Genomic DNA, 23494 nt, shown 5'->3' with positions numbered 1-23494 from the left:
CTGATTCAGTACACTGGCTAGTGCCCACAGATACTTTGCTGAACTGTTCAGTGCCCCCCTTGCACCCTGGGCTCAATGCCAGCCCTACAAACACCCCTTGCCTCCCCATTCCCACACCCGCATTTTATGCTCCACATCTATGCTCCTGACCCTGGACTGCAATGGATCCTCCACTTTGCTGATGCAGAGTTATGTGTAATTGACATAGAAACCATCAGATAAAGCCCTTTGGCTCTGATCCTACCTGCCTACACTTCCCCCTCTGTTCTTATGTCTGGTGACCTTCTGTCTCACCTTATCTCCTCCTCAGCCTACTCTTTAAAAAAAGATTTATTTATTTTTAGAGAGAGGAGAAGGGAGGGAGAAAGAGAAGGAGAGAAACATCGACATGAGTGAAAGAGAAACAGAAATCAGTTACCTCTCATACTTATCCTGACTGTGACAAACCCGCCACCCAGGAATTGAACCAGCAACCTTCCATTTTGTGGGAACGATGCCCAGCCAACTGAGCCACACCAGTCGGGGCCTCAGCCCACTCTTCACTTTATTCTTGCTGAAAAGCAGGCTTTGGGGTTGGCGAAGGCGCAAGATGACCCTTCTCTCTACCCCCCCACCCCCCCACCCCCCGTAGCCCCCAGCTAGCATTGGGCACAAGAACCCCTGATCACACTTGTGGGAGTGAGCATGCACACACCAACCTGGTGCAGGGAGTCAGGCAGAAGTAAAGTGACAGATGTGCAGGTGACTCACGCTGAGCTGCTTTCTAGAACTTCAGGCATAAGGGGCTCTCACTCAATACCAATACTTAGATCACATGTTTAGTGTGAACTGCTGTTTTGGAACTGACTTGTGCCCCACCTCCCCCAAATATTCACATGTTGGAATCTCAACTCCCATTACCTCAGAATGTGGCCTTATTTGGTAACAGGATCGTTGAAGATATGATATCATTAGTTAAGATGAGGTCTTATTGGAGGAGACCCTAATTTAATAACTGGTATCCATATAAAAAGGAGACATTTTGACACGGAGGCGCTCACAGAGAGCACAGCCTATGACGCTGCCGGCAGAGCTCAAGGAGATGCCACTGAAGATGGGCGTGAAGACTGGCGCAGCCTCCCACAGCTGGGAGGCTAGCGTGGAACCGATCGCTCCGCACCGCTCCGCAAGGAGCCAAAGCTGCCCCTACCTGATTCAGACTTCCTGCACTCCAAACTGTGGGGAAACAAATGTTGATTGTGTGAGCTTCCCATTTTGTGGTACTTCGTTATGGCAGCCCCAGGAGGCTGCTAAGTCAGAGAGATGCCCAGAGGACTGATCTGAAAGCTTGTCGAAGGGGCTAAGGTGGGGTGCAGATAGAACTGAAATTTTGGGAACGTTTTCTGGACGCGCTAAGGGCCCTGGTTCACAGACAGCCCCAATCCCTCCCTGAAGTTCTTTGGAGCCAGTTCTGGACCAGGAATGGCTCACCCTCACCAAACGTCTGAGGCCACGGGTGGTCTCTGGTACCTTCCGGGGGAGACAGAAGATGTTAGATTTTAAGCCTAGGGTTACCTCCGTCGTAGGGACTCATTGTGACTTTCATGGGCCTTGGGACTTTGTTTCTGTGGGCTCCTTCCCCCATTTAAAAATAACATTAAATTTATTTGACAACTTCATTAGTGTAAAAACAAGTATAACCTATTCTGGGTCCATCATTATATCCAGGGGTGGGCAAAGGTAGGTTTACAGCTGCCCATATGGAAAAATAATACAATAACTAACAAATAGTAATGCAAGAATAAGCTGTTTTTGCATACCTAAAACTATAAACGTACTTTTGCCCCACCCCTGTATTATATTCATTTTTTACTTCTTATTGTAGGAGAAATTAAAGTAAAAACACTTTTGTGGGCCCTTGAAAGTGTTGTGGGTTCCAGACACTGTACCTACTCTTCCTATTGGATAAGTCATCCCTGCCCGACAGATGAAATGAGAGAACCGCTGGGGAGTCAAAAACCCTTCCTCTGCTGTGTGATTTTGCCACCAACAAACCGGGTCTTGGAAAGATCTATGAACAAGTGTGTTGTATCTCAACCCCTCCACATCCTTTAAAGGCTAGGCAATCACTGCACAGGTTGCATTTCTTATGTCAAGAAGTCCACAGTTTGCTTTATACTTTCCCTTTACCTCAGGATGAACCAAAAAATAAATACTCCCAGGTACAGACAGACAGCTACAACATATTAGCTGCCACCACCTGCAAGAACGGGACCATAAATCCACACCCCTCTCAGCGAGGCAGCTGTAGTATGCTGTCAGGGCCATACATAAAACATGCCCCTATGCACTGTATTATCAGCCTTCCTGATTTACTGTATATATGGTCTCCAAGTTAAATACCAACAGAAGCCCCCGAAAATATATTCTCGCACAGCCCCTGTCTGAAAACCACATTGCCCAAGTAATGTCTGCTCATTCATCACTGACTTCCTGATACCGAACTGTCATTCTCAGAAATACATCCCTCCAGCAGTGCCCCATGCAACTCGTGAGCACAGAGAAGGGGAAGCAGGGTCTCTGGATTTAAGGCCAGGGCATTTAAAAAGTGAGTGTGTTTCAAAAATAAGACAAAGCGATTCAGACAGCTGGTATCTGGCTCCCCTAGAGTGGGGCTTCTAGCACCTTCCCTGATGTAATATTTGAACCTGTCTTCCTCTTATGCATGCCTCCTAGCAATAGGGGAAGTGATAACAAATTGAATTAGAAAACCCACACTAAGTGAATGGTTCTCCCCAGAAACCATTTGGAAGTGTCTGTGTTTATACAGGATTCCAATAATTTTCCGGGGCAGACCCAGGTGCACAGATTTCTGGTCAGCAACAACACAAGGGAACACAAGAATTGGGGGACAGAAAGCAGTCCCCAGTCATTGGTTATCAATTCAAGAATGGGAGTGGCATAGTGGAAATGTACTGGTTTTGCAGATTGAACCGGGTTTGAACATAAGCTTTGCAACAACTGTACAGATGAGACCTTGGGGAGCCTGATTCCTCATGGACACCAAGGTGGACAGTGTCAGGTGGGAGTTGCCTCCACCATCTCTCTTCTAACAGGCCCCTGGTCTTGTTTAGGTAACTACCCACCCAGCACCGGCTTCACGGGCATGTAACCTATAGTCTAGAACCTTTGAAAGATAATGTATAGAGGTTGCCATGGTAACTCATCAAGTTATAATTCTGTACTTTCCTGGGCAAGAGCCTAGAAAGGAGAAGACAAGCAATTTATGGGGAGAGCAGCACCAGAAATTAAGTTCATCTGTGACTTAAGTCCTCTGGGATTTTGTGTGCTAGCTACTTGCCATACAAAGGAAAATGAGAGTATGAAGGAATAAAAGATTTCATTTCAACGTTCCCTAAAACTGCCAGTTCCACTCCATAGCCAATTCTCAGCAGAGTAGGAAATGGAAGAGAATACAGGGAGATGATGCTGTCAGACAATAAGGAGCTCTGAGGAGAGAGTGGAATCATTGCTTCTGAAGGGCAGGAAGCAGGTGCTTCCCTGGGGCAAGGATTCTGTCTAGTCCTTAGATCAAAACTCACCCTCAGTTCAGTGGCACAAGACAGTTACCAATCCGGAACAATGCAGAGGCCAGAACCCGACTCTCAACCTGTAGACACTCCCCCTTCCCAGCATCTCTCTACACTCAGGACTGTGGTTCATCTGACACTGAGGACTCCCACCTCCTGGGGCTGCTGATCATGTCATGGACACCACACAGCTGACCAGCAGCGCTCACGGCCAAGCTTTGGTTAAGTTGGGCACAGCTGATGAAATCTTTCCCCCCTTTTGGTGTAATTCTTCGCTTACTCCCTCACATTGTTCAAACTTCATTGAATTGGGGTTCTCTAGGACAGTCTTCCCTCCTATATACCAGTCCCAGTTTCTCTCTTTAAAATACTTGCATGAAAATAAATGGATCATAAAATCCATTCACCTGGCAGATAACTTGCCTAATGTGGTCAAGAAATGTGAATAACTAATCTGAAGGGTGTTAATTAACTGCCAGGATCTAAACTACTTAGCTTTTAAAATCCAAAAGGTTCCCAACAATGGAATGAGTTGTGTGGCCATTATCAGTAGTGATGCTCCCGTGCTCTGTTATTTGCAGTGGAGGCAACTTCTCTCCGGCCTGGGACCACTGGAGGATGGGGATTCTAAAGTCAGTGACATTAGAATTGTGACAAGAGTGGGGCCAGAGAATGGTTTTCTTCTTAGAAGATGTTAAGTGTGATGAATGTGTCTGCAATGCAGTTGCAGACAACACATTGGCAAATAGAGTAAATAATTTCTTAATTACCAAGACAATTGCGGTATTTTATTGGAGTTAACACTGGAGATGATTTCATTTAGCAGGAGCTGATTCACAAGAGGAACTTATTCAACTTTCTAACTTTGCACTGGGGAGTTATTTATGAAACAGCTAGTAGGGGCTGGGAAGAGGCCTCAATACGAAGTTAACTGGCCACACTGACCGGAGCCAGAGGGTCTGGCACTGTCTACTTCATAACACAAACCAGCAGCTCCGTGCTACTCAGCCACAGTGGTAATGAAAGCTGTGCTGTTGTATAAATGGCATGCGTCAGAGGCTACAACGGGGCGTGAAAAAGTGCAGCAGGCATCTTTGCTGGTAATGGATCACTTTCCATCCTGCATTCCACAGAACTACCTCCTGCATTCCACAGAACTACCTCCAGTCCTGACCACATTCACCAGAGGGAAAGCACTTAGCTGAAATTAACGTGATGGTTACACAACATTGTGAATGTACTTAATGCCATTGAATTGTACACTGAGACATGGCTAAAATGGCAAACTTCATGTCATATATATTTTAACTCAATAAAAATGTGCTTATGAAGATTCTTAAAAAAGATACATATACAATATGATATACGGGAGGGATGCATAAAAATGATGCATATATATATATATATATATATATATATATATATATATATGGTTATATATATAGGCATTTGTATGTCTTCTTTGGAAAAAAATGTCTATTCATTTCCTTTGCCCCCTTTTCAACTGGCTTGTTTTTTGACTGTTGAGTTGTATGAGTTCTTTATATATTTTAAATAGTAACCTCTGATCGGATATATGATTTGCAAATATTTTCTCCCATTCCACAGGGTTTTTCATTTTGTTGACAGTTTCAAGTGACAATCCTAACTAAATTTCTAGCCATAAAATTTCCTCTGTTGTTGCAAAACCATTCAACCCTGCCAATTTTTAGTCTAGTGGGGGCTCAAATGATTAAGGAAGAATTTGCTTTTCTGTCACAAAACACGAATTCTCTGGGAGCTCAGAAGGAATGATTTCATGCACTCTGGTTTTTTGTCACGGCTGTTTCAAAGGTTGCAATACAAACTCCCAAAGAAAAGGCTATATTTCCCCCCCTATAAACCTTAATAACGAGGGTGTGAGCAGCAAGGACAATCCTTCAGCCGACCCTGGACTAGTTACTCTTCAAGTGAGACGCGGGAGCCTCGGAGGGCCGAGGCTTCAGACTCCAGAGGCCGAACCACAGAGCCTGCTGCTGAGAAATCGCCTCATTCCCACTCCAGAACATTTCAGGATGGCTTCTCTTACTTCACAGGAGTTTTAGTCCGCTTTTAAGTTTCTCCACCTCGACACGCAAGGGAGTGCTGCGGAAAGCGTGGAGGTACACATGCCACAGCTGTGCAGCAGAGGCTCCGGCGGCTGTTCCGCCGACCTTGTCCTTCGCCCCATCTTTGACTCTGGCGATTTGCCCACAGCAGCAAGAAAGAGACCCTACACCGAAGCTTATAAGGTTCTGACTCGAAGGCAAAGTATGCTTTAGAAAGCTACATAGGCCCTGGCTGCTGTGGCTCAGTGGATTGAGCATCGGCCTGTGAGCCAAGTGTCGCTGGTTCGATTCCCAGTCAGGGCACATTACTAGGTTGCAGGGCAGGTCCCCAGTTGGGGGCACAAGTGAGAGGCAACCACACAGTGGGAAAAAAAAAAAAAAAAAAAAGCTACATAGTCTGCAAAGAGGGTATTAAACGGCCTCCCAGAAGGCTGTATCAGAATCATTAGAGGTGGGTTTTTTCTCCTAACCTATGGGCATTCACTGCCCCCTCCTCCAAACATTCATAGCCCCCCCACCCACACCCCCACGGATCAGCATCCAATCCTTGGTGCGATGCTTGGGGCACGTGTGGCAGAACTTCTATGGGATGCCCAGTTCCTGGCTGAGATCTGCATCTAGCACGCCTCCCGCCGCGTCCACGTCATTCCCAGGGCTCCCAGCACAGGGTGGAAACCAGGAGGTGGGGTCTGTCAGCCACCTCACCACACCTCAGTCAGTGCCGGTATTTGGGGTGTTGGAGAAGGCCAGGGAGTCGGGGTGAGTGGGTTGAGAATGCAAAGAGCTAATTGTAATTTGTTAGTGGGAGGAGTAATAATAGTCTTATTCACTGTGAGCGCCAGTGTGGGCACAGTGCAGGGTCTGGAGATGGAAGGAGGCTGGATTTAAAGAGGGTCAAGTAAATGATGCCCTGCTTTATGAAAAAAAAAAAAAAAAGAAAACTATTTCTTGCTCTCTACTAAAGAGAAAACAAATGGAAATTAAAAACATGAGTGAATTGGAGGGAAGCTAATTACTCTCTGAGAAGTTTGAAAACATGTATGGAGGTGGCATCATCCTAATTTGTGTAAGAGAGGTGGCCATTTTCTTTCCAAAAGGGACTATGAGCACCCAGATTTCCTACTGGGCTGGCCAAAAAAGTCTGTTATCATTTTTCCATAAAATAGAAGACACATTTTTTCATTTTCACCAATAACTTTATAAATTTGAAAAATTTGAGTATGTTGTCTATCTCCCGCTATTGGCTTCTAGTGGGTAGAGGTCAAGGGTGCTGCTAAACACCTTCCACCACAGCAAAGAATTGTTTGGTCAGAATGTCAATAGTACCAAGAAACGTTGCAAACCACTTCTGACACATTCGATCAGTCACAGCGCCTTCTGCATACACTGCACAAATACTTTTTTTCATTTCAGTTGCGTTTTTACCTTTCTTGAAATAATCAAGCATAATATGCCAAAAATGTTATGTATTTCTTCCATCTTCAATATTAAAATGGCTTCACAAAAATTTGCTAATCGTGATGTTTTTTTAAAAACACATGCTGATATGACAGCTGTCACAATACAATCTAACGAAATTGTTTTGAATGAAATTAAAGACAAAATTAAAGATGGCACTACTAGAGCCATCATACAGAAAAAACTAAACAAACTTTTTGGCCAACCCAACATTTCCTTGCAGTGTTTCCCTCTGACTTATTATTCTACTGGAGAAATCATGTGGGTTATCAAAGAGAAAGAGGACAAAGACAAATCCACCATGGAACAGGCTGTGAGGATGGAGAACGGCAGCACATAGGCTTGTACAGAGGGATGTCTGACCAAGCCAGCTGGGTTCTGTTAAAGATGTGGTGCTGTCGTCTTTTGTCAATATGCCACACGCTGCTTTCAAAGATAATTTTATGAGTTTTCAGATATTAAAATAGCAAAACAAATAATGACATTAATGCCTATCCAGGCGTATTGGGGTTGGTTGATATTCTTGTAGTATTTTAAGTCCTTTGCATAACTAAATTAAGCGACATGAACACATAACTCCAGAGCTAAAGGCCACTGTCATACCAGGAAAGAGACCAGCATTAGCAAACAAATTAATTACTGGGTAAACCAGAGAGAAAGGAGTTAAGGCTTTGGTCAAAGGCTTCTTATTGTCGAACCATCTCCCAGTTAAATTAAAGACGGATCTCCTGGAACGAATCACTGGAAACATTGCGCCCCCTTCATCATTGCTAAGTATTCCACGGAAAGAAACCTGCTGCTGAAGCTGCTGACTTGCCAAGTGAGAAAAAGCACATTGTGGGAGCATGGGGAGAAGATCTGATGCTTCGTTTTGAAAGAGTTTGCCATTTTTCCCTTTTCATGACCTTGGGTAAATGACTTCAGCACCTTTGAGCAGGGTGCTGCCTTTCCTGTACTATAAAAACGGCTATTATGTCTATCGATCATGCAGAAGTGCCATGAGGCTTAATTTATTAGTTAATGTTTGTATTACATTCTGCAGCTCTCAGATGGAAGGCGTTATAGAAACGCAAAGCAGCGATATATTACCTAAACATCTGCCTCCTCACATAGCTCGCTAGAAAGTGTGCATTGCTTCAGCACAAATGATTCCTCCAGAAAGGGATGATTTTGTCTAGGACTTTTTTGGCCTATAAATCATTTCCCCCCTCCTTTCAGTTCATAGACTCTCTGTGCAGAATGTACTTGCATGGCTGTGTTTTCCATCTTGTCTCTGAAACGGTTGCTGTGGACACTGCTCCCTTGTGTGTGAGCACTGCAGTTCATTACGCGTCTACCCCTTTCCTCACCATGTCTGCCATCTTCATTCTCTGCTCCCAAAAGCTGTTATAATGTGGCTTTTCTTCTGATCCTTCATTTTCCACCTGGCCATGTTACATCTGACCGAAGGGCTGGGTGTCTTCAAATTTGGTAGTAAAAACAAGAGAAATCACTTTAAAAGATTCTTGAAAGTAAAAGAAGAAAATGCAAATATATATAGAGGCTGGTCCAAGTTTGAACATGTTCCGATGACATTAAATTAACCAATGAATTGTTAAAGGTTACATTGAAGTTTATTTCTGTTATTCTTAATGCTGTCCATAATTTTGTTAAAACTCTGGCAAGTACCCAAGAGTGCATGAATACTTATTCCCACAGAAATTCCACAGCTCCAATATGTATCTGCTTGGATTTAAGTAACTTCTTTTCCAAACACAAATAGAAGAAAAATGAATAATAAATTACAATAACATACTGTTTTTCAAAGGTTTTCCTCTTCCCAACTTTTTACTTCTACTCCAATTTTGAGAGTATATTTTCTTCATTGCTTATTATTTGTCAATGCTATTGCTTATGGTTATGGGAGTATCTTATAATGTAACCAGGATTTGTTTCATCAGGTAGTAAGATGAATATTTCTGACATACCGTATGTGACGTTTTGTCTGGCTTCATTTCAATTAGCATGTTTCCAGGTTCATTAAAGTGCTTCATTAATTTTCATAGGCAAATAATATTCCATTGTATAGATATATTACCTTTTGTTTATCCATTCATCAATTGGTGGACTTCTGGGTTGTTTCTACTTTTTGGTTACTATGAATAATGTTGTTACGAACATTCATGTATAAGGTTTTGTGTGTACACATTTTTAATACTTTGGGTATATAGTATTCACCCACTTCTCATGGGTATTACATTCTAGAACCCCCGCGATAGGTGAAAATCTATGAAGTAGGAACCTTACATTTATTTTAGTATTTATATATATTTTAAGGTTTTACAAACCCTTCCCACTTATAAACCATTCCCAGCTCCTTATTAACCTTTCCCACACTTTTATAAACATTTATGTTCTTAAACATATTCTACACTCTTAAACCTACATAACTTTAACATACATATACAGTACCACAGAATCCCACGATATAGTGAAAAATCTGCGATAAGTAATTATATTTTTAAAAATCAAGCGATACAGTGAGGACGCGATAAGTGAACTGCTGTATATATAGGAGTAAAAATGTTCTCAACAGGGTAACTGTACCTTTTGAGGAACTGCCAAATTGTTTGTTTCAAAGCAGTTGCACCACTTTGTAATCCCACCAACCGTGTATGAGGTTCCAAGTTTTCAGCCAATTGTCAACACATTACTTGTTTTTTTTAGCCGTCATAGTGGCCATAAAGTGCTAACTCGTGGTTTGTAGTCCCTGATGGCTAATGACGTTGAGAATCTTTTTATGTGCTTATAGGTCACTTGTACATTTCCTTTGCAAAAGTATCTATTCAAATATTTTGACCATTTTTTAAACAGGGATGTCTTTTTATTGATGAGTTATGAGTTCTTCACATATTCTGAATATATCTCCCTTATCAGATATATGATTTACAAACATCTTCTCCCATTTTGTAGGTTGTGTTTTTATTTCGACAGTGTCCTTTGATGCACAAAATATTTTAACTTTGATTAAGTCTAACTTATCTTTTTCTTTTATTGCATATACTTTTTGGTGTTGTATTTAAGAAATCATTGACTAACCCAAGGTCATAAAGATTTACTCTTTCCTTCTAAGAATTCTATAGTTTTAGCTCTTTGACACATTGTAAGTTAATTTTTGTATGCTATGTAAGGTAAGGGTTCAACTTCAATCTTTTGTATATGGATATCTAGTTGTCACAACTGCATTTGCTGAACACTATTATTTCCCCATGAATGCTGTACCCTTGCTGAAAGGGATGTTGCAATTGTAACTATGTTTATTCATAATAACACATCTCACAATTCATGGCATATTAGATTTGATAAGGATGGACACTTAACTCCTGAAAGAAAAGCCCATATAAATGAGCATTTTTTTTGAAGTGAAAAATGTATTTGCTTCAACAATACTAAGATTCCTTAAATATCAATGTGATGGAAAAAATATCATAAATACATATATTTTCTTATGAAAGATATTAGTTTAAAACATGTTGTTAAAAGTGAATGAAGATTGTCACAAAAGTGGCAATATGACTTTAATTATCAGATAGAAAATCCATTCATTCTACAAGACAGGTTAAGATCTCCAGGAAGTTAGATTTACTTGACAGTGATGTAATGTCACAAGAAATAGTAATATAAGCACCGATGAAGTTTTTTTCAATAAGAAATTAAGGGGATTTTCGGTATCTAGATTTTAGTATGTACGCCTTGTGTAGAATATAAAACAATAATAAGCTTAATTGTTTGGGATCAACTTGGAAGTTTGAGAAATGCAAAAATCAAGTCTACTTTTGTATTAACTTCCTATTGAATGTCCTGATGAACTCATGATAGCCACAGAGTCTGAAGACAAGCACTCATAAACATACTGAGATCCGTTTAATAGTTTTTGAAGATTTTTCCTGTAAAATGGCTTGTATTTCCACAGGTACAATAGTGAAGAAATAATTTTTTCAATTTGACATGAAATATAAAAGAACAGTTTTACAAATATAGCCATAAAATTTAACTGCTTGTAATACTATACATGGTAAATATGACCACCCCTTAACTTCTAGACTATTTAATACAGAGAAGTAATCTGTTATCTCAGCTTTAAAAGAAAAAACAACAACTTCCCTTTCATTGAGTTTATGTTTAGAAACAGTTAAACAGAACTGGAAAAATATTTGCTTTTCCCTATCTTCCTCTAGGGATTGTTCATGAGGGCTAAAATTTACTTGAGAGGATATAAGTTTTATAAAAAAGAAATACTGAAACTTCTTGTTTTCCTACTTCAATAATTCTTACACTCTTTAAAAAAAATCCACAAGTGTTCTCATTGGCCTTTGACCGGGGTCATAAAGATCCCGGGGCTGTGCTCTGTTTCCAGCACCAAAGGAGGAACTTCATACCTTCAGCCCGGGCAGGCTGAACGATGGGCATATAAGATTGACAGGCAGGGGATGGAGCTGGACCTGGTGTAAAACCAAGGTTCTGCAGTTTGTCTATCAGAAATTCCACTGTCACAAGGCAGGATTGCATGAAGATAACTAGGTTTTAGCCAGCTTTAACAATGGTATGATCATTCATGCAAATCCAGAAAACAGAATGGCTTTAAAAAAGCAAAGAAGTTAATTAAAATCATAGAAGGACAGATAACAATTCTGTAACTCACGTTAAACTTAAATTAAGAAGGGGGAAATGTTTTCCCTAAACTCTCAAAAGTGCCCAAACAACAATACTGAGCTCCCACATAAACGGGGTTTGAGTTTTTCTATGTAAGCAAAAACAAAGCATTGAAACTTTATGAAGAAGAGTTCTCAAACTTTCCTGATCAGCATGTGTAATAACTTAAAATAGTTTCCCTATTGATACTGGAAATAAATTCTACTACAATCATGTGTATGCCGGTTCCTGGCATATTTCTGCATCCAGACTCATTAGTCTCCTTAATGGAGCCCATCATTTTTCCAATGGCTTTCTCCTTTCCCTAAACCCTAACCCTGAAATTCTATAACCAGTTATATCACGTGGCTTCCCTGAGGCACAAAGGTACCAAACTCTATAATTAACTATCGAGGAATGATAAATATGCTATTTATATTAAAAGATTTTAATTCTTTTGGGCCACAGTGAGGGAAAAAAAAACAACAACCCAGAAAGCTTAATACTTAACTCTGCAGTATGAACTGTAGCCCTTTTTGCAAAAAGCATAACCAAATAAGGGAAATGTTAAGAGTTGCAGCACGCATGACCTGGCAGCACCAATTATTAATAAAAAAATTCCAGACTAGAAAAATATTGAGTTGTATCCCATTCACTCTCTCTCTCTCTTTTTTTTTTGTAGTAAACAACTGAAAAAAAAAAAAAAAATCTACGGGAATATGTCCCTGGGGCTGAACTTCTAGAAACCTATTCGCAAAAGGCATTTTGGTCAGGCCGAGTTCAGAATAATTCCTATGAATATACATGGGGGAGGGAGACTCACTCTTTAATGTGATGGAATACAAGACATAAAAAAACAAAAGTGACCTTTGAGAAGTTACCTTTTCTGAACTCTTATTACTCTGGTGAGTTAAGAGTTCTTTATTCTTACACACTAACTTGCTCTCAACTCTGAAAAATAAATCTTATTAGCTGAAATTATAAGGGGATCTGACTAGACGTGGCCAAGATGAGCATGGTTTCCTTTTTGCAGACTTGCCCCCTCTCTGCGGTTTCTTAGGCAGGGTGGGAGGGGACCTCACATGGAGGTCAAAGGACCAGATGTAGTGCTGACAGCAGGCAGTTCACTGTTTCCCCTCCCAAGAGTTAAGAAGGTATTACCCAAATTTCAACTTATATTTAGCTATCTGACTTTGCTAAAAGTCAGAAACTTTTCAGGTTGGAAGATAATTTTATTTTGGGGCATATGTTGTATGTAGAACTGCTAGACTTATATACAATTCTTGAAATGGAAAATTAGACCATAACTTCCTGGAAAAAAAATTCTTTTTGATAGGTAAAATCCAGCCGTTCTGGATGCACGACCATTTACCTTAAAAGATGTTTTTAGGGTATCCAGAGTCCTCAAATCACCTTCTGTAGCAAGATAAGGCACTCTGTGCCTCCTTTATCATTTTGTGGAGCCCAAAGAATCCAGATCGAAAGGACACACTCTGTCAATGAAAGCCAAACGCTGGAAACTCTGGCTAAATCAAAAGGCATCTGATGTATTATTTAGGTAATTCCGTTGTTTCCTTTTCTGCCTGCAGGTAGGGTATGCTACACAGAACAGAGTAAGCTATCAATAAGAGGACTGTCACTGGATTTTCACATCACTTAAAACCTACCAAAACAAAAATATCTCATCCTCCACAATAACCTCCATTAAAAAGTAAAGCTATTTTATAACTGAGAGGCTTAACTTTTTATATATTAAGTCAAATTAAACAGCAGCAATTAAGCATAATATATCTTACCACTTTAAGGAAAAGGACATTCAAAAATGGGTTAGAACAATTGAAAACAGGCAAAATGTTTGCCAGTAGGCAAAACATGGAAAAACCAGTTCAAGTATGGATATAGTATATTAGAACCATATAAATTAGGTATCTTTACGAAAGTTAAAAAATGTAGCACAGATGCACAATGGTCAATTTAAGAGGATGTTAGTTTAAATAAATACTTGTTCCACGTGGCAAGGATCTATGTTATCTCAGCCAGCTTTGTCCCAAAGGATCTTTCCATCCTGCAAGTAGTGCTACACAGAATGGGCACCCAAGAACTATTATTCCAAAAGAAATGAAAATAACAGAGAGGGATGGAGGAGCTCATCTGAAATTTTGATTTAATTAATCCTCCGTAAACATTTGCTCTCTTTAAATCAGGAATTTCAAATGTTCTCTGCAGATGTACCACTTGGTGTTGTGTATATCTAATGATCACATTTAAATGGATTTTGATTTGCAAACATTTTCAAAACTTCCAGCTTACAGGCTGTGAGGCAAGGGGACAGATGGTGGAAAGGGAGTGAATAAAAATGCCTGTGCCATTGTGATATGCTGCTTTTAGGCTCACAGAATTTTGGCTTTCTTAAGGAAGAAAAAAATTATGAAATCCCAACAAGTGGTTTTCAAAAGTAAAATCTCATTTTTAATTGCTCTTAAATCTTAAAACAGTTTGGTAAGCAAACGAACTTGCTATTGTAGTACCTAGGCCATGTTTGCTGTTGCAATAATCACCCTCAGTGGAAGAATTTTTTAAAAGTTGCTACATTTTAACCAACCAAACAGTTCTGGCCATGCAGGATGAATATCGGGGACAAAATATGTTAGACAAAAATAAAAGGCAGACTTTAAAAAATTATGGAAAATTTTTTGTTTGAAATGCCAAGGTATTTGGTGAATGTGTGTATAAAATAATCAAATTCCACCAAAGTTAACTAAAAAACAAACAAATAAAAAACAGGACAACATATGAATATCCTCTCCCTCCAAAAGTAAGAAAAACAAGTCAAAAAAAAAGCCTCAGATTTCAAAACCACCGCCTGTGCCTAGGGTCTCCTGCCCACCGATAGCATCTTATAGAGCTGTTCCTTCGGTATGCGGTCAAATTCTAGCTGGTATCGGGTATTTCTAGACATTGTCTTTCAGGCAACACCTACACGCTGCAGCACGGAGGATGGCATATTATGAGCCAACAACTTTTGAATACAGTTCTTCATTTGTAAAATATGATTTAAAGTGTTATCCAAAGCTACAAAAGAAATAAAAACTTGTTTAAGAACCCAAGGTTAAAATAAAAGCATGGCGTTTGAAATCCAATTATGAGTTAATGTGGTTTAATCAGGCAGACTTCAATGACGATGCTGCTGTTTGGAGCATGCAACACACCACTGATATCTGTTAAATTCCTAGCATGTTTTTTCATCACTATGTTCCCGCTTTCCTCCCAGCCTCGCCCCCCACCCCTTAATAAACAGCATTATAAAAAGGTAAAATCGAGAGTTAGTGGCAAAAATCTTCACAGTAACTTGTTAATAAAGTCGTAGATGGCTGTCAAGGGCATCAGTCAACGGGCCCCTGGAAAATCAGTTTGATGCAGTTCTGCTCCCCGACCAGCTGCGTGGCACAGAAGGGGCAGGCGGCGTGGAAGGCGTGCGTCCCATGCGGCAACGGGATCTGAGACCAGTACTTCGCAGACTTCTCCGAGCACACGTGTCCGCACGGGGTGAAAGCGTGCGTGGGCGGCCCTGCGTCTACGTAGAAGCCGGCCTCGCAGCCGAGCCACAGTGGCACGTAGGGGCCCACAGTCCGGCACATGGGGCACTCCCGCTCGTTGGCCTCCGTGTCGCTGCGGTGGCCCCAGTCGTGGTAGCCGTGCACGTGGCCGCAGCTGAGGTAGGCCCAGGGCTGCTTCTCCTCCACCACCTCCTTCCTGCTGATGCTGGGGAAGGCCAGCGTGTTGAGCCCCACGGGGCACTGCGGCCGCGCCGCGTTGATCTCCTGCCGCAGGGCCTCTATGTGCTTCTGCGTCGGCGTGTGGAAGAGGCCGTCCGCTGTCCTCCAGAGGAGGGTGGCCCCGCACAGGTCGATAAGGGAGCCGTCCTGCAACACGTTGGTCTCTGTCTCCACCTGGAACGAGTTTGACAGACATGCATTTAAAAAGCAGAACTCGGCAAATTGCTCTGATAGTCTTTCCTCTCAAAACAAAAGAGTCATCTTGGAAGTAAGCTCACGGAGGCAGTCACCCACTAAAGACAGGGCTGGGGAGTAACCTGGTCTGCCTGAGCCTCAGTTTCCTCAAGGGAACACTGGATACAGTACTTACATGCTAAAGGTGCACACACTACCCCCTGGATGTGTTCAGTGAAGGCAGTGACAATTTCAATGAGCACAAATTTCAGGTTTTTCCTCAAGTCAGTTAACACAATTACTCTCTGACGTCCTACCGGTCCATCTGGTGAAGATGGCACTCACTTCCCACAAACAATCCAGAAGGCCCCACGGGGCCCTGCAGTCACGACTGCAGTGCTCCCCCAGCTCCTGCCCACCCCTGGCTTCTGACAATGCCTTTTATCCTGCATTGGTAGGCCTTGGAGCCGGAGTGCTCCATGGGAGCATCCAATTTTGAGAAGGCGGCCTAGGCACTCACAGGCTGATGAACAGCTGGCAAGAAGCACAGTCAGCTCAGCAGGATTCGGACTGCTGCCTCCACGTGCAGCATGTGCTCTAAGCCTGGGGTGCAAGACCAACACCCCCCCCGCCCCCCCATCCTGCAGAGCTCATTCCTTAGAAGGGGAAGCCAGACAGGCTCCAGCTGAAGGTCAACAAGTGCTGCAAGTGCTACGCGAGGCCACACCACCACAGAGGCTACGAGCGTGGACTCTGGAGCCCACTGCCTGGGTCTGAACCCCAGCTCTGCCGCTTCCTAGCTCTGAGACCTTGGGCAGTTACTTAAAGTCCTGGCATGTCATTTTCCTCTTCTGTAAACTACAGATTAGGGGATTGTAAGGGTTAAAAACATTAATAGAAATAAAGTGCTTGGAACAATGTCTGGGATGCAGTAAGCACCGTTTAAATGTTTGCTACTATGACTTTGATGCTGGCAGTCAGGAATGGTATTTAAAAGGGTTTTCCTTGCACAGATGTTTGAAAAAGATAGTGTCAGGAGTCAGCGAGTAGGATAGGAAGCACACCATAAGGAGGTATGACAATGCCAAACACCATGTGCAACTGAGGGGACAAGGAGTTGAGCAAGGTTCCATACATAGCTGAACGTGTCTGGATGGGGTGCAGGGCGTGGGGGGCAGGACAAGAGGCCCAAGCTGCAGAGGTGGCCTCAGTGCCCACAGGAGTCAATGGGCAGTTTTAGGAAGCTATGAAAGAACAGATTTGCCTTTCCAAAGGAGGCGTGGAGGATGGACTGGAGGGTATAGACTAGAGGTGGGAAACAAGAGAACCCTCCCTCCAAGCAAAGAGGGCGGGTACAGCACAGCAAAGAGAATATCAGTGATGACAGACAAGAGGCACAGGTATCAAATACAGAGGAATTAGACTCACAGCCCTTAGCTCCTGATTTAGGAAGCCTTTTATGTATCTGGCTTCACTCACTGTCTACCTAAAATGGGCTTTCTGTGGATGGGGAATCTAGCAGGAATGGCAGATTTGGGAGAAGAGATAGGTCAGTTTGGGGTGTGTAGGATCTGTGGGCTGTGCACAGTGTCTGTACTGTAGTGCACAGAAGGCATGTGGGACTGCAGCCTGTGAGACAGATGTGGCTCAGAGAAGCACACCTGGGATTTATCAGCATCAAGCTGAAGCCCTGGAGTGGATGACACTGCCCAGCAGGGTCCCTGGTAGGGCAGGGAGGATGAGGACAGAGGCAGGGCACCCCCTCCCACTAACACTGGGGTGCAGAAAAAGAGCCACATAAGGGAAAGAGAGGAATGGGAAGATCAGAAATTGTCATTCTCTGGCTCAAAGGACCGTGCTGGCTCTCCAACTGCAGTCAGGACGAAGCCCAAACTTCTTACCATTCACAATACGGCCACTCAACTAGGGCAACTGTAGCTAACTATGGAACGGGGCTGCCCCATGCTGGGTGCATGGAGTTCAGGTCCGTGAATGCATGAAGCTGGACTGCCCACAGGCATGTGCACGAGTGCCCTCTGAATAGAATCCTCCACCACACCTGTCCCATGCCTACCCCTTGGCTTGGCGCACTCCCACTCATCCTTCAGGTCTCACTGGGATGTCACTGATTCAAGAATGCAGACCTATTACATGGAAGAACCAGGACTGGTAACTATGGTCTGACTTCGGAACCACTAATATTCAGTGACTGCCCAAACAGTAGCCTGTTTTCCCTCTTATTTGTTATTTCTTCTGTGCTTCCTCTACCTATGAACAAAATATATAGCTTTTCTCCAGAATATAGTAGGGGGTGGGGGGCAGAATAATGAAGATACCACTGTGAAGAGGCAAGAGTTTGGATTTTCTTTTTTAAATTCTACCAAAAAAAAAAAAAAAAAAAAAAAAAAAAAAAGGGCAAGAATAGACAGGGTTGTGGAAGTGAGATTGTTAAAACCTAATGGTCCCAACGTATCAGATGGCTAAGCTTGGAGAAGGGAATTCAAACCCCTATCTGCCATTTATGACAAGTGACTACCTTTCACAGCCCTGGTTTCCTCATCTATAAATGGCAACAGTAACAACACTGGCCTCACAGTGTTGCTCTGAGTAATGTCTAAGAGAGAATAACACAAAACACTTTACAGCCTACATGTAGTAACACTATGGTTATTTTTATAATTTCACCTAAAATTAGGTAAGTAATCAACCGAATTTCTCTAATTTTACACAAAGCCAATATAGTTTAATAAATACCTCAAATATAATTTGATAAAATCACTCAAGAGTCTACCAGAGCAATGTTGAGTTACCATGTTATCATTAGCCAGGTAAATGAGGAGGACACAACTCAGTTCATTCAACTATGTATTTACTCAGGGGCTTAAGCTTCTGAAAAAAATATTTCCCTTACATTTAATTATGTTGATCAAGTACAAAGTACCAAGGGTTCATCATTTGCTGTAATAATGAGAAACTGTGGTGATTTAAAAACACAAGAGTATATTGATTCACACTAAACACTGAGTATGACATTAATACAAAACACTCTACCAAGAGGCATTGATTATTGTCATGACATATATTCTGGATTTCTAGCTGATCACTTTAGTCTCCATAGTTTCATATTAAATTACAAATGATATCTCCAGATAAACATAATTTATATCAACTGCTACCAGCAACATGTACAGGACCACAAAGTCACACATTGGAACAGAAGTGCAAAGAAATCAGTAGGTTTTCATCATGGACAGAGACAACTCCTCCAAGTTAACAAGAGGGGATCGCAGGGAGGATGGGTCCCTTCATCCCCACGGTGTAACCCACAAGCCCAAATTCAGACTGATGGAAACCTGGAAATCTCCCCCCCCCCTTAAATTATTTGTTAATTTTTATTTATTTATTTTTAGAGAGAGGGGAAAGGAGAAAGACAGGGAGAGAAACATCACTGTGTGGTTGCCTCTCATTTGCGCCCCCAACTGGGGACCTGATGTGCAACCTAGTGATGTGCCCTGACTGGGAATCGAACCAGTGACACTTGGTTCGCAGGCCGATGCTCAATCCACTGAGCCACAGCAGCCAGGGCAGAAACCTGGAAATATTTACTGTTGGCTGGGTCAAATAGCACAGAACAGTCTTATGTAGGTTTAAGGGCCACTTACAGGAAAAACTTTAAAGTTAGTCTCTATTTAATACAATCCATTCATGTAAGCTCTTTTTGGAGCTGTTTCCGTGGCACTGTAAACTTCTCTGGCTCACTACAGAAATGTGAGCCAGGTCACTCCTCAGTCACCAGAGTGGGCAAGACATACACCCTGGGACGTGCCCTCTTGGACAAAGAAACCCTTCATGATTGCTGCCCATGCTTTACATACGCCCAGGAGACAAATGCTCTGGTGTGAACCATCTCAGGTGAGAGCCAGGTGTGACTCCCCACAAGATGGTACGGAGTGGCGGCCAGGAGTCTAGACTTTCAATCAGGAGGGCCTGAGTTTCAATCAAGTCTGGTGTCACCTTCTAACTTTGTGACATTGAGCAATATTTAACCTCTCTTTACCATACTTTCCTCATCCATATAATGGGAGCAATTCCACTTCCCCAATAAGACTGTTGTGCGGCTTCAATTCAGAGCTGATATCTCTGAAATGTCAATGCAGTGCCTGCACCCGGCAACCTTTCACTGGCTTCCCACTGTTGCTATTCGAATGATTAACGGCCACTCTGGCCAACCTAGGCCAGGGCTGTGTAACACTGTCTGGTGATCAGAGACAAAGTTATTTAGAAAAACTGCTTTTATATTCTATTCCATATTTAAAATCTCTTTAAAAATGTTTAGACAAAGTTGATTGAATTTGCTTGGCCTTTCTTAGAAAATGTTTCTTACATTTATTCAGCCATGATCCTCCAAGGCTGGGCTTTATTGTCAGACAAAGAAGCTGTACCTGTAGCTGAATAATGGTGTAAAACAGAAATATAAACAATTTCCTAAAAATCAATAGCCAGTGGAGAACAGCAAACCAGGTTAGTAAAATAGTGCCCTATCTTCTTTTCCACCTCAAAAATCTATGGTTATCATCTTTTTCTCTGAAAAATGCTCACAATCCTCTATTTCCCTATATTTTTTTCTATGGGAGTTCTGAAGAAAACATTTGTTCCCTCTTGTCCTAGTTTCTACCTAACAATTAAAAGTACTGGAGTGAAAAATTTATTAAGAACTTTTGTGCAATGTGCCTCAGAACTATGGTAAGATCAGAAACCCAAAGCTTCTCATTTAATGTATTATAATTATTCTCCATAAAAGAAAGCATTAAAAAATCAACTGCTTTAGGGCATTTGAGGTAAGTAGTAATAGTTCTAGGAACATATTAGCATGCCAAGTCAATGTACTATACGAATTATTTCATGTGAAAGGCTGTAACTACAATTTTGGCAAATTATATATGGAATTATGTATTAATTTCTTACTATAAATTCAAAAAGCTATAATTAATTATCCTTTAGTTCTGGAAAATCTAGTAAATAATTCTGTAAATCACAGTTTCACTACTTAGTCTTAAACTGTTTAGGATTTTTCCAAATTAGTAAAGTTTTACACTAAAAATAAGTTCATTCTTCTTAAAATGAATGTAAGTGGCATTTTGTGGTGAATGATATAATAAAAGATTATGCTTTTAAAAGCTGTAAGGAACAAAAGATAATTTTCTTCTGTTATGAGAAAAGCTTAATCGTTAAAGGAAGTGAGGCCATTTCCCTCCTTTGCAGGGGCGTGCAGAATTCTCCTTCTCCTGGGTCAGTGGTGCCCACACGTGGCCTGTACAAAGATTCTGAATTTATTTCAGGGCAGGAGAGGGCAGTCCTCGAGTCAGGTTCCTGTCGTTTGTTGCATTTTTCAAAGTGAAGTCTACTCACCAGCTTTCCTCTCTGCTGGGCCGACCTGGTTTCTCGCAAGGTGTACACGTCTCCGCAGACAGAGATCTCGCGCCAGACCCCGGGCTGGGACTCCTCGGTGAAACCCCCTCTGGGATGCATCACCAGGACCCCGTTTGTGGTGAGCCCATCCATGTGGCCATCGGGGTTTTTCCATTTTGCTGCCTTTTCCTGGAGAACAGAAAATAAGCACATTAAGATCATGTTAAAAAATGAAGGGATTTTAGAATCTCTAAAAATATTGGGTAGGAGCAGAGGGGAGGAAATTGGTGAATTTTAATTTTCTACTTAAAATGTAATCAGAACGATAAAATATGCAATTAGCCCAACAATATAAAAGAAGTGGTAAAATAAATGAATAATTTATCTCCAGAGACACATTACATTTATCTTGGGAGCTTAAAAAAATAACCCAATGCCTGGGTCTCTCCCTCACAGATTTCTTTTTCCATCCCCCACCCCAGGTAGTTCCAGAATCTGGTGTATTCTTCAGTTTATTTTTGTAGTGCTTTCATCTCATTATCTAAAGATGCTTTATATGAACTCATTATCGGGGAAATGTGCAGAGGAAGGGAAGACATTTCCATTAAACGTACAAAAGTTCAACAAATGTGAAGACAACAATTTGTGGCCTCTATGCTTTCCTGAGTCAGCACCTACACCCTCACAGGTGGAAGGCCCAAAAGCTTGATATAATGGCAGGACAGGCACTTGGATGACTCTGCCACAGTGATTTTGCTCTTCTCTCTTAGGGACAGAGCCAGATATTGTTCCCATGACTCAGGTAAATCCTGGTTACGACAAGCCAGTTATGATGGTCCCAGCCCCTTGCCAGTAACTGGTTCAGGGCTGGGCATGTGACTGACTTCAGGTCAAGGGCACCTGAGTGAGTCTTCTGGGAGGCTTCCTGAAAAGGTTTCTTCATGCAACAAAGAGACACAGGATCCACAGTGTCTCTGCCGCCTCTTCCTCAGTGGGCAGCTGCCATGCCGCGGGGGGCGTCATGTGGCAGTGCAGGTGCCACCTCTCACCCAGAGAAGACCTTACCCACTGAAGCCAATGGGCCTGGGGAGACAGGGGGCCAGACAGAACCTGGTTCCTTGGAGGTCACAGAACCACTGAATAACCACCCCTAACCTGGCCTTCCTTGGTGCTTCTTGTAATCCGGGGATAATACCTTTTTATTATGGTTCAGGCCATTTTGAGTGCATTTTTTTTCCCTACAAAAACATCCTGATTCAAAAAGGAACTATATGAAAACTGGATATTCGTTAGAACTTCTGGGTTTAATTTACATGGAAATTAAACAGCAGCATAGATTTTAAATGTTTTGTTCTCTATGATATCACATTTATAACCCAATATGTAACACAGCAAACACTCAATTTTTGAATGAATGAATAATGAATAATTTTTCCCTTTGAAGCCTAATTATCTAGATTTGATCATTTATTTTCCCTATGAAATAAACCCCCTTAAATCTACCATAATTGCATTATGAGTGATGTTTAGATATATTTTTAAAAGCAATTACTGTACAGATTATAATTACTATAACAAATAAAAAGAAATAATGACCATTATTTTCAGATTTTTAATAACAGCTTTTCAAATTGGCCATTGGAAAACTAAAATCTCAAAATGTCACTAGAGGCATCATGTAAAGCAAATTTTGGGATCACAATTAAATGTTATATATGATAACAATGGGTATTTTTCTTGAGACGATGCACATATTAATAGTACTTACTCCAAGAAATATGTTTTTGGAAGAGTCAAATCCGGCTGCGAATATCCGTGCTGTGTAAGGTTCATTCCTGTCACAGACAATCCTGCAGGCAAACCTGGATATGGTGCTTTGTGTAATCTGGGCTTCGTCACTGTTCTGACCGCCAGAAACTGTGTCTGTGACGACAAAGTCGATGGGGCTTTCTGTCGATCTGCCCACCTAAGTAAATCAAAATACTCATAACTCCCTCGAAAAATATGTCACTACACTTTGCTTAAAGGAATGAGTGTTCAGGATTTCTTTAACATTCATTATCTCTGCCCTGAAGGTCAGAACTTAATGAAAAAATTCAGTTCTTCTTTTCTTATTTAATAACTCAGGGAGATGTTATGGTTTAACCAACCATCAGATTTTAAATGTTAAAAGAAAAGCTCAATTTTGTATTCTGGAGGAAAAAGATGTTAACCAAAACAGACTGTACCTCTTGGATCAGACAGAAGCATTACTTTGATGATACATCTGTGTGTGTGTGTGTGTGTGTGTGTGTGTGTGTGTGTGTGTGTGTGTGTGTGTGTATTTTTCCAGGTGGAAAAAGCAAGGTTT

The 23494-nt window shown here is 41.7% G+C and overlaps 1 protein-coding gene across 1 annotated transcript in view; it reads right to left on the bottom strand.

The window, feature by feature from the left end:
* Positions 1-13681: 13681 nt before the first annotated feature.
* PELI2 (pellino E3 ubiquitin protein ligase family member 2) overlaps positions 13682-23494 on the bottom strand; it is a 159499-nt gene continuing 149686 nt past the window's right edge. Inside the window, exons 4-6 of the mRNA XM_090272055.1 lie at positions 22913-23110; positions 21145-21333; positions 13682-15735 (exon numbers count right to left, since the gene is read on the bottom strand). Of these exons, the coding sequence (XP_090128181.1) occupies positions 15169-15735; positions 21145-21333; positions 22913-23110 (954 nt within the window). The 3' untranslated portion in view covers positions 13682-15168. The remainder of the gene's footprint in view (positions 15736-21144; positions 21334-22912; positions 23111-23494) is intronic.

This window comes from Furipterus horrens, unplaced genomic scaffold, assembly GCF_987537825.1.
Source record: "Furipterus horrens unplaced genomic scaffold, mFurHor1.1.pri manual_scaffold_3, whole genome shotgun sequence".
Lineage (NCBI taxonomy): Eukaryota > Metazoa > Chordata > Mammalia > Chiroptera > Furipteridae > Furipterus > Furipterus horrens.
The sequence above is the reverse complement of the archived record's forward strand: the minus strand, read 5'-3'. Positions and strand labels throughout refer to the sequence as shown.